Genomic DNA, 12,834 nt, shown 5'->3' with positions numbered 1-12,834 from the left:
CGTACATGCATATCCCAACCAGAAGCCATGGATTACAGGCAACATCCTCACTGAGCTAAAGGCAAGGAGTGGGACTCTAACCCGGACACTTATAAGAAATCCCACTATGTCTTCCGACGAACCATCACAGGCAAAGCGTCAACAAGGGACGAAGATCGAATCCTACTACTCTGATGTTTGTCAGATGTGGCAGGACTTACAAACTATCACAGATTACAAAGGGAAACCCAGCCACGAGCTGCACAGTGACACGAGCCTATCCGACAAGCTAAATGCCTTCTATGCTTGCTTCAAGGCAAGCAACACAATCATGCGTGAGAGCACCAGCTGTTCCAGATGACTGTGTGATCACGCTCTCCATAGCCAATGTGAGTAAGACATTTAAACAGGTTAACATTCACAAGGCCGCAGAGCCAGACGGATTACCAGGACGTGTACTCAGAACATGCGCTGACCAGTTGGCAAGTGTCTTCACTGACATTTTCAACCTTTCCCTGACCCAGTCTGTAATACCATAAACTATCAAAATAAAGAAAGTCGCACCAACGTTTCAACATCATTGTGCCTTCCTCAGGGTGCTAGTCAGCACCTCCACACAAACTATTATTCTGGGTGTGCGCCAGCTCATGTTTTTTTTTAACCAGTCTAATACCTACATGTTTTAACAAGACCACCATAGTCCATGTACCCAAGAATGCCAAGATAACCTGACTAAATGACTAATCACCCTGTAGCACTCACATCTGGAACAATAAAATGCTTTGAAAGGCTGGTCATGGCTCACATCAACACCATCATCATCATCCGTTATCAGAGGAAGGCCCTAAAAATTGCCAAAGACTCCAGCCACCCTACTCATAGACTGTTCTCTCTGCTACCGCACAGCAAGCGGTACCGGAGCGCCAAGTATAGGTCAAAAGGCTTCTTAACAGCTTAACAGATTCTACCCCCAAGCCACAAGACTGCAAAACAATTAATAAAATCGCCACCGGACAATTTACATTGACACACTCCCATCGCTTTTGTACACTGCTTCTACTCTGTTTATTATCTATGCAAGTCACTTCACCCCCACCTACATGTACAAATTACCTCAACTAACCTGTACCCCCGCACACTGACTCGGTACCAGTACCCCCTGTATATATTTTCTTAACTCTTCTTGAACTGCACTGTTGGTTAAGGGCTTGTAAGTTAGCATTTCATGGTAAAGTCTACACTTGTTGCATTTGGCGCATGTGACAAAGTTTGATTTGATCAGTCTAAAACTGCACATACACTGCTGCCATCTAGTGGCCAAAATCTAAATTGCACCCGGGCAGGAATAATACATTACGGCCTTTCTCTTGCATTTCAAAGATGGTACAAAAAAATACAAAAGAATGGTTGATTGTTTCTTTGTATTACCTTTTACCAGATCTATTGTGTTATATTTTCCTACATTCCTTTCACATTTCCACAAACTTCAAAGTGTTTCCTTTCAAATGCATATCCTTGCTTCAGGGCCTGAGCTACAGGCAGTTAGATTTGGTTATGTCATTTTAGGCGAATTTTTTTTTTTAAAGGGGGCGGATCCTTTTTTTAAGGACGTGTAAGTAAGCATTTCATAGTAAGGTCTACACCTATAGTATTCAGCGCATGTGACAAATACAATTTGATTTTGATCCCAGACACTCTGGACCCACTCCAGTTCGCATGCCCCCCAACAGATCCACAGATGACGCAATCTCCATTGCACACCACAGTGCCCTTTCCCTCTGGAACAAGAGGAACACCTACATGAGAATGCTGTTCATTGACAACTCAGCGTTACACACCATAGTGCCTTCAAAGCTCCTCACTAAGCTAAGGTCCTTGGGACTGAACACCTCCCTCTAACTGGATCCTGAACTTCCTAATGGGCCGCCTGAAGGTGGTTATTGTTAACTCTAGGCAACACATCCATCACACAGACCCTCAACACGGAGGCCCCTCAGAGGTGCGTGCTTAGTCCCCTCCTGTACTCCGTTCACCCACGACTGCTTGGCCACGCACGACCCCAACACCTTCATTAAGTTTGCTGACGACACGACGCTGGTAGGCCTGATCACCAACGACAATGAGAGCCTATAGGGAGGTGGTCAGAAACCTGGCAGTGTGGTGCCAGGACAACAACTTCTCCCTCAATGTCATTAAGACAAAGGAGCTGATCGTGGACTACAGGAAACGGAGGGCCGAGCACGCCCCCATTGACATCGACAGGGCTGTAGTGGAGCAGGTTGAGAGTTTCAAGTTCCTCGGTGTCCACGTCATCAAGAATATATCATCGTCCATAGTCATGGAGAGCACAACAGCGCCTCTCCTCCTCAGGAGGCTGAAAAGATTTTGCATAGGTCCTCAGATCCTAAAAAAAAATATATATATATATATATATATATATATAGCTGCACCATCAAGAGCATCTTGACTGGCTGCATCACCACTCGGTATGGCAACTGCTTGGCAACCGACCGCAAAGCTCGCAGCCATCCAGGACCTCTATACCAGGCGGTTTCAAATACTCCAGCCACAGACTTCACTCTGCTACAGCATGGCAAGTGGTACCAACACACCAAGTCTGGAACCAAAAGTACACTGAACAGCTTCTACACCCAAGCCATAAGACATCTAAACAAGAATGCTAAATAGCTAATCAAATAGCTACCTGCATTGACTCTTTTTTGCACCAACTCTTCCACTGACTATGCACACACACACACACACACTCACGACATACTTACACTGACACGCCAACACATACGCCCACGCCGCTGCTACAGTCCATCTATGCTGTTGCCTAGTCACTTTACCCCTACCTCTATGTACAGTATATATACACCTCAATTATCTCGTACCTCTGCACATTGACTCAGTAATGGTACTCCCAGCTACAATATTTTCTACTCCCTATATAACAATGTTATTTTTACACATTATTTTTATTATTTATTCACTGTGTATTTTTTCCAAGTGTCGCTATTTATGTGTATACTTTTTTTTATATCTCATCTTCAACTCTGCATTGTCGGAGAATGACCAGTAAGAAAGCACTTCACTGTTAGTCTACACCCGTTGTCTACGACGCATGTGACAAATAAAAGTGTATTTGCTTTGAAACCTGGATTCATTCATAAAGACTTGGTTAAATAGCTTCTGAACTTCAGTCAGTCTTATTCCAGTGGCAAGGAGACTATAAAACAGTAACTTTCCCCTCAGAGAAGAGATTGGGTGCAGTGTGCGTTGAAAAACAACAACCGTCGGATCTCTCAAAATGACTGATGATCCGCTCTGCAATCATATTACCAACAACCAAACACACCTCTCTCTGTCCCAGGCAGCCAGCCCTCATTGAGGAAATATCACCAGAGCTACAGTGTGTATATTACTCAGGCGTGGTGGTGGAGATTACAGGAAAGCTATTCACATTAGACGCAGTGGCTCATCGCATCCGTCAACAAATTAAGCTAAGGCAGCGCAGGCAACCAGCATAATCACAGTCTGTTCCAAGGCCACTCTATCTGAGGTAACTCTGTGGGCTGGGCTCAGCAGACTGCTGCTTGGAGAGAATACAGATACATTGTAGCTATCCCCCCCCAGAACACTGCCAGGCCAGCCGCTTGCTAGCCTTTCCTCTGATTAATCATATCTGGAAAACAGAAATGGCCACCACTGAAAACAATGCATCATTTGTTAGCAATAAGTAAACAGTTTGACTAAAAGGCCTAAACAGCCTGGTGAGAGATACTAGGCTCAGTGTGACTGCTGTTATGTGGAACCCCTGAGGGCCTTGTCACAAGTTGTTGCAGCCACAGAGGGAGGTGGTCAGGAACAGGGCCTTGATTGAGCCCCTCACTAGGCCCCTGCTCCAGAACCAGACTTCCCCAACACCACACACACACACACACACACACACAACCTCCCAAGACACACATCAGAACGTCTAACTGCATCCAATTTTACGAGAGCAGGTCCTCAGTAAACATTTGACCTCACTCTGAGGACAAGAGTCATTCTACCAAACCAATATAAACAGCGGATCAAAAAGAATTAGACGGAAATCATTTCTTTGTATTTTTATTCCCCCCCCTCACCCGACCATATTCAGCTTAGTGAAGCAAAAAAATTCTGCAAAGTGAGGCAAAACATTGATGAGTCATCTGTGTGGACTGTAAACACAAAAATATATTTTTAAAGTGCCTTGGGCAAATGTCTGGTCAAGTACTGTAGTTTTAATGTGACGCTCAACTGTGATGACATTTATAGAGGGTTTCGCTCTACCTCTTGGGTCCTGCTTAAATCCACCAATACCTAGTCACGTTAACCAGTGTGTCTGAGTACAGCACTCCAAGGCTAACCCTTGCCCAGCTTCTACACCAGCCAAGAGCTGTGCATCCTTGCCCACTAAACATCCAGGACACCTCTCACTACGACTACTTGCAATGGGTGTGGCAACAGGACGGCAACAGGCAAGAACACCTCTCATTTGTCAAAACACCAAAGAGAGCTGGATATCTCAGGTCATTACAGCAGATATTCTTCGTCGGTCAGCAGAGCTCACCCTCACCTGTGTCCTGAGAGTTGAGCACCTCCAGGGCATGCATCATGGCACTGGCGAATACGTTGGCATCCTCCTTGCTGCCAAAGTTGAGTCCGTAGACCTGCCTGGCATCGCGCCACTGGTGGAAGGTCTGTGTGGCCTGGTTGTACTTGAGCCCCTTGGGAATGGCACAGTTTATTACCACCTGGAGAAGAATAGAAAGGGGGAGAGAGAGGGATGGTTTTTGAGATGGTTTTGATAGCTAATTTCAATTCCTTAGAGGAGTACTTGTGATGCTCAAAACAATTATCAAATCAAATTGTATTTGTCACGTGTCGAATACAACAGGTGTAGGTAGACCTTAGCGTGAAATGCTTACTTACAAGCCCTTAACTCTATTGTTGGTTAAGAAAATATTTACGAAATAAACGAAAGCAAAAAATATAATAATAAAAAGCAACAATAAAATAACGAGGCTATGTACACGGGGTACCGGTTAGTCAAGGTCATTTGTACATGTAGTTAGGGGTAAAGTGACTATGCATAGATAATACACAGCGAGTAGCAGCAGTGTAAAAACAAAAAGGGGCCGTGTCAGTGCAAATAGTCCGGGTGGACACTTGATGAATTATTCAGCAGTCTTATTGCTTGGGGGTAGAACCTGTTAATAAGGAGCCTTTTGGACGTAGACTTGGTAGCAGAGAGAACAGTCTATGACTTGGGTGACTGGAGTCTGACAATTTTTTTGGCCTTCCTCTGACACCGCCTAGTATATAGGTCCTGGATGGCAGGAAGCTTGGCCCCAGTGATGTACTGGGACGTACTCACTCCAGTCTGTAGCAGCTTACGGTTGGATGCCGATCAGTTTCCATACCAGGCAGTGATGCAACCGGTCAAGATACTCTCGATGGTGCAGCTGTAGAACTTTTTGAGGATCTGGGGGCCCATGCCAAATCTTTTCAGACTCCTGAGGGGGAAAAGGCATTGTTGTGCCCTCTTCACAACTTTCTTGGTGTGTTTGAACCATGACAGTTTGTTGGTGATGTGAACACCATGGAACTTGAAACTCTCAACCCACTCCAGCCCTGTCGATGTTACCGGGTGTGTGTTCGGCCCACCTTTTCCTGTAGTTCACAATCAGCTCCTTTGTCTTGCTCACGTTGAGGGAGAGGTTGTTGTCCTGGCACCACACTGCCAGATCGCCGACCTCCTCCCTATAGGCTGTCTCATCGTTGTCGGTGATCCGGCCTACCACCGTTGTGTTGTCAGCAAACTTAATGGTGTTGGAGTCGTGTTTAGCCATGTAGTTGTGGGTGAACAGGGAGTACAGGAGGGGACTAAGCATGCATCCCTGAGGGGCCCCAGTGTTGAGGATCAGCATGGCAGGTAAGGGTTGCCTTCCCTTACCCGCTGGGGGCGGCCCGTCAGGAAGTCCAGGATCCAGTTGCAGGGGGAGGTGTTTAGTCCCAATGTCCTTAGCTTAGTGATGAGCTTTGAGGGCACTATGGTGTTGAATGCGGAGCTGTAGTCAATGAACAGCATTTTCACATAGGTGTTCCTTTTGTCCATGTAGGAAAGGGCAGTGTGATTGAGATTGCGTTATCTGTGGATCTGTTGGGGCGGTATACGAATTGGAGTGTACCTAGGGTTTCCGGGATGGTGTTGATGTGAGCCATGACCAGCCTTTCAAAGCACTTCATGGCTACTTTCATGAGTGCTACAGGGCGGTAGTCATTTAGGCAGCTTACCTTTGCTTTCTTGGCACAGGGACTATGGTGCACTTCTAGCGAGAAGGATAGGGAGAGAGAGTGAGATGGTTTGGATAGCTATTCTGAAGTACTGCGAGGACTACTTAGGTTGTGCCGGGGTGGTGTGGGGGCTATGCTTTGGCAAAGTGGGTGGGGTTATATCCTGCCTGTTTGGCCCTGTCCGGGGGTATCGTCGGACAGGGCCACAGTGTCTCCCGACCCCTCCTGTCTCAGCCTCCAGTACTTATGCTGCAGTAGTTTGTGTGTCGGGGGGCTTGGGTCAGTCTGTTATATCTGGAGTATTTCTCCTGTCTTATCCGGTGTCCTGTGTGAATTTAAGAATGCTCTCTCTTTCTGTCCCTCTCTCGGGGGACCTGAGCCCTAGGACCATGACTCAGGACTACCTGGCCTGATGACTATTTGCTCTCCCCAGTCCACCTGGCCGTGCTGTTGCTCCAGTTTAAACTGTTCTGCCTGCAGCTATGGAACCCTGACCTGTTCACCGGACGTGCTACCTGTCCCAGACCTGCCGTTTTCAACTCTCTAGAGACAGCAGGAGCGGTAGAGATACTCTCAATGATCGGCAATGAAAAGCCAACTGATATTTACGCTGACCTGTTGCACCCTTGACAACCACTGATTATTATTATTATTTAACCCTGCTGGTCATCTATGAACATCTTGGCTATGTTCTGTTATAATCTCCACCCAGCACAGCCAGAAGAGGACTGGCCACCCCTCATAGCCTGGTTCCTCTCTAGGTTTCTTCCTAGGTTCTGGCCTTTCTAGGGAGTTTTTCCTAGCCATCGTGCTTCTACACCTGCATTGCTTGCCGTTTGGGGTTTTAGCCTGGGTTTCTTACAGCTGATGTAAGAAGGGCTTTATAAATACATTTGATTGACTATTTGTGTTGCTCAAAACAAGTGTATCGTGACTACAGGTAAGGAAATGTATGTTTTTAGAGCTCATAAGAGTCATACATTACAGATAATACAACCTCAGTCAGTCTACTACCAATGTTCCCTCAGAGCTGTGTGAATGCGCGCAGCTCCCCTCAGACTGCCGTGCAGAAGAAAAATGAGCCCGCTACAGTTTCCCCCCATTAGTTAACACTCAACGTTTTGCTCTACTGCCGGAATTGTGTTCGAATCAACACAATATTAGCCACTTTCAGTATAATATACCGAAACAAAACAAACTAGGCAAGATTTAGTATGCAAAACTAACTGTGCAAGAGATTTTCTTGTAGGCAGAGCGCATTGGAGTAGGATTCAATTGCATTGACAGACTCAGGCCCGTACTCTACACAGACCGGAGCGCCATAACCAATCAGAGCTGAAGTAGGCCTATATACACAAACAGCCATTGCCGTATCACTTTGAACTGAACTGAGTTTAGTCTACAGTATGAACGGTCGGGAGTAAATGTGCTTGTTTTGAGATCAAAGTGAGAGCTGCATGTAGCCACGTTCATATTCTTTGGTAGTCAGTTATTAGCCCAGTTATAACTCATTTCTAGTCAACAATGGGAGAGCGGTTTCTTCCAATGAGAGCAGAAAATGTGTGTATTTCTAGCCATCTTTGAACAGTGAGTCAGCTAAAGAGCTTTTTATGTCTTAAAGGGAAAGTGTTGTATTTTGAGACGATCTTGAATAAGCTAAGTAGCCAATAGGCAGAGAACGGGAATAGTAATGAATTTTATTTTGTAAAGTGGTTTCTTGCCTCAAACATTTTCAGTCACCTTGTCTGAAGGACAAGTGGATAAACAGCTTCATGACAGGCCCTGCATGTTTTTTTTGTGTCATGGAATGTAGGCATTGAACACCCCACATTGGATGATAGAACAGCTATTTCCATGTTAAAATGTTATGGGATGCATTTTCTCCATTGTTTTTGATGGTAGGCCACTCTGGTAGCCCTACATTTCAGTCAAATAGCCACAGTAGCCTACTTGGCCACTGTTAAAACTGTAACTTAAAGGGGGGTACCTAGTCAGTTGTACAACTGAATGCCTTCAACTGAAATGTGTCTTCCGCATTTAACCCAACCCCTCTGAATCAGAGAGGCGCGGGGGCTGCCTTAATCGACATCCATGTCTCGGGCGCCCGGGGAACAGTGGGTTAACTGCCTTGCTCAGGGGCAGAACGACAGATTTTTACCTTGTCAGTTCGGGGATTCGATCCAGTAACCTTTCGGTTACTGGCCCAACGCTCTAACCACTAGGCTACCTGCGAAGCGGGTACAGCCTCAGTGTTCACAGTAAACGTGCGCCGGAAGTTACACAGGACTTTCGCAACATTCAAGTTCGCGCTCAGCAGATTTTTTAGGAGGGAACATTGACTATCACCACACTTACTACAGTAAAGTATAAGTGACCTTGAATGATAAATGTGGTTATTTAACAGCTTAGTCTTCAGGTCAGAGAAACATTAGCACACCTTTCATAAACAAATGGAGGGTATCGAATGAGCTGCGTTCAGCTCACAAGCAATCATTCACAGCTTGAGGCAGTTCTTCACTTCAAGGTACTTCTTCACTTCTAGAATGCTAAGGTTAGCGAAAAGCCGTAGGGAAAGAAATACCTAGAATATCCGCACCAAGTTCATTTCAAAAATCTATAATTGAATTAGAACATTCCTTTGGCTCTTGAAAGTGAAGATGTGATGGTTTCTCACTTTTTTTCCCTTTAGGCAGCCAGGCCAGAGATTTATATAATCTGTTCTATAATTTATTGTTGATGAGCACACTGAGGCACACAGAAGAGCAGAGAAAACGAAACGGGTGTCAGTTCGACTCCAGCCCGAGAGACACAGCATACAAACAGTTAAACTAGCCCCTATCAGAAATCAGCTGTAGTGTATCCTGGCCAAGAATCACTCTGGACCCCTATTAGACTTTAAACGAGTCAGGCTTGGAGAGGCATTCAAGGCATAGCTATAGATTTTACTGCTGTTGTCACCAATTGAAAAAGAGTCATTGCAAAGGGAAAAGTAGCCTATAGATGCTGCAATTGAAGGATAAACTGAATGTGCTGGTTCTTGGTCATGTTTTTCGGTTTCATATTGCATTCTTCAAATAGAAATGTTCTCTGAGGGGCCAACGCCACAACCAGACAGATAGTGGAGAGAATCGGCAAGAGAAAGACTAAACAGAAGCAGACAGGAAGCAGTCTCAGTTGGATAATAATAAGAGCCATTAAATCTTGAAGCATGTTGCATTTATCCTGTCTCATATGAGATAGAAGTCAATAATCACATCAAGACTAAATCACACAGTGTGTGTACTTTTGAACTTCTCTGCTCATTATGAGAACCCAGAAATCCATCAAAGCCTAATTAATACGCTACAGGATTATGAAGATTCAAGTCTGTCAGCGTATGAAGTCTGACCGAGTTCTGAAGCAATATAGAGACATGTCCCTCTATTATCAACTTATTGACTTACTAAAGCAGAGTATGAATACAACAACATTTGTGACAACATAAATCCGATTGCCGGTCTAATTTCCACATCATGCAGTTTAGAGTTAACTCTTGGGTTTGGGTTATACTTAGGGCCAGGATGATAACAATATTGTGATACTCGTTAGTATTGTGGCAAGGAAACAAAACTTATTGAGGAAAACAGACCTAATGTTGGAAACAAAATTCATTATGTTGTTATCCAGACTTATTTTCCAAGCTATAGCATACAATATTTTACATACAGAAGGTTTTTAAAGGACAAAAGAGTTGTCGTCTTCGGTTCTATTTTCTTTCATTTTTACCAACAGAAAAATATTGTGATACTGGTATCTGGCGCACAATTGGCCAAGCGTTGTCCGGGTTACGGTTTGACCGTGGTAGGCCGTCATTGTAAATAAGAATTTGTTCTCAACTGACTAGTTAAATAAAAAGGTTCAATAAACATTTTTTTGCGTCCCGGGCCTAGTTATCCTTAGACGGTACATAACGTCCAAGCGCTTATGAAAGTCATACAAATGCTTCCCGAATATCTTATCTAGTCCTTGGGCTACAACAATGTAACCAGTTAGCTGCGACAGACGCAGAACAGGGTGCCGCCACTGTCAACATGGGCTTAGACTGTGTCTAATTCTCATGTGAACCCAGTTCTAAGATGAGTCTAGTTCCTCCTACATGTGAAAGATGCATCCTCAGGTTCAGATGGAGATGTGAATGGAGCCTGGCTGGTGTGGGTGGGTGGTGTGTAAGCAGTATATACACGAGTCATGTCTGCACGTTATGTGTCTCCAGTGATGGTGTCTATGTGACAAGGGCTTTTTTTCCATTGTGTTGACATGAACAGCAGCAGGATTAAATGACAGGCCGGGAGATGTCAGGGAGAAGACAGAAAGGGTTCTGGGATTGCTGATAAAGCACATGGCGACCGGCACCGCTTCCACCGAATCCTGTGTGTTGGATGGATTGGTCACACCTCCTCGTCATACACAGCGTCACTGGGTAAACAGCCTCCCATGACGCTGTTCACACACACGGTCACACGCGCGCAGTGTCTTCACACACACTCCTGGGGTCTGTCTGCTGTGCTCATCCATCACAAGACATGGCAGGGCTTGGAGGGTATGGATTCTGCAATGCTCAGCAGCTGTGGAGACAACAGCAAGACCTCGCTACACTGGAGACTGTACTATGAAAACCTTCGTCATCACAGGCGGGAGACTACTGGATCAGTATTTAGAAACTGAAGTGTGTTTCTAGAATACACAATATACATCAAATGTAAGGACAAAATGTCAAGGCAATCAACTTTAAGAACTAGTGAGTGAGGGAGTGACAGAAGCTCTTTATTGCATTGGTAAAATGAAACCAATATCATAGAGGCTTTTCCACTGCGTTAAATACCTCTGCTCTACAGCAAGTATCCTAGTAGACAGGAGGACCGAGGTCAGGCATTCCAGAAACAAGACCTTCATAAGGTGAATAGGGGGAAGGAACTAGTTCAGGTCTTATTGCTTCAGGGGGAACAAATAGAACAGTGGTTTTTCATAAAGTCTTTAAAGAAAAGAAAAAAACAATAGTAAAACAGTAGGATTGCACTCAATCGGTCATTGACACCCCCTGCATCAGGGCTGGCTTTGGTATTGTCTTTAACTGGCCTCCGTGGAATCAGTTCTCTGAGGGGAGCGAGGCACTGCGCTGAGAGTCCAAACCTCCTGGATTTACTCAACCTTATTATGGTAGAAAACTCTGTGAATCTGGCCGGTGTGCTTATGTCTGACCCCCCCCAATACCACACCTCTCTGTCTGAATCACTGGCTGCATGGTACTCACCAGAAACACGTCAAGAGAAAATAAAAGCCTGTCAACTGAGTCCAGTAAGTTTAACTATTAAGCTTCTGGGAGAGTTGACCATTCCAATAAAGAGGGATACTAGACTTAGAACTAAAATACACTTTTAGAGTTTGTAACCAGCCAACTGAGATGATAATGATAAGCATACTTTATCTGGAACTGCAGTGCCTACCTCCCTCCAATCGTCTGACCAGTCCTCCACTCCTCCCTCCCGCTCTCCCTCCCTCTCCCCATGGGCCTCTCCTGAAACCGCTACAGTATGTAACAGGATCTACCACTGCAGCAAAAGGCCCTGTCCTCCCCTCTGTGCCTCTGGATCGGAGACAGCCAACTTTGATGGGGGTGGGGGCCACAGAAAAATCTGAACTCATGAGGGGCACAGTGGCTCGCAGGTTTGTGATCAAAACATCCATTCCATTTTTGTGGCCCGCCTCTTGATAATTGTTTGTACGTTTTGGAGTTAATTTCATGCAATTATACTAATTTTACTATGGGGTGGAGAGGAAAATTAGCTGTTTAACAGCTTATTTCCTACAATTCTACTATACGGCAGAGAAATGTTTGCATTTGTTTATATGACATATGTGTGAGTGACGGTGACTAACAAAAATCTAAATGGGGCCACCCAGCCGGTAATTCGACCATGATAAAGTAATTTAGCAATATATATTTTCTTTGTGCAGACTTGCTAATTGACTGACATAAGAGAAACTGCTGACGCACAACCAAATTTTTTAATTGCACCTTGTGTATTTTACTATTCACGCAATAGTAAATTGAGACCGACTCAGTTCCTAAAAAAGAAACACTGAACAAAAAACATAAACGCAACATGTGAAGTGTTGGTCCCATGTTTCATGAGCTGAAATAAAATATCCCAGAATTGTTCCATTCGCACAAAAAGCTTATTTCTCTCAAATGTTGTGCACATATTTGTTTACATCCCTGTTAGTGAGCATTGTGCCATTGCCAAGATATTCTATACACCTGACAGGTGTGGCATATCAAGAAGCTGATTTAAATAGCATGATCATTACACAGGTGCACCTTCTGTTGTGAACAAGAAAAGGCCACTAAAATGTGCAATTTTGTCACACAACACAGTGCCACAGATGAGGTTGAGGGAGCATACAATTGGCATGTTGACTTCAGGAATGTCTACCAGAGCTGTTGCCAGAGAACTGAATGTTCATTTCTCTACCATAAGCTGCCTCAAACGT

The 12,834-nt window shown here is 44.7% G+C and overlaps 1 protein-coding gene across 1 annotated transcript in view; it reads right to left on the bottom strand.

Moving 5' to 3' along the window:
* The window catches only part of LOC106571529 (protein enabled homolog), a 106,543-nt gene that overhangs the window by 67,027 nt on the left and 26,682 nt on the right, over positions 1-12,834 (bottom strand). The window contains 1 exon segment of the mRNA XM_045695746.1: positions 4,583-4,760. Coding sequence (XP_045551702.1) covers positions 4,583-4,760 — 178 coding nt within the window.

Source organism: Salmo salar, chromosome ssa15, assembly GCF_905237065.1.
Source record: "Salmo salar chromosome ssa15, Ssal_v3.1, whole genome shotgun sequence".
Taxonomy (NCBI): Eukaryota; Metazoa; Chordata; class Actinopteri; order Salmoniformes; family Salmonidae; genus Salmo; species Salmo salar.
Note: the sequence above shows the minus strand (reverse complement) of the source record. Positions and strands in the feature narration are given on the sequence as shown.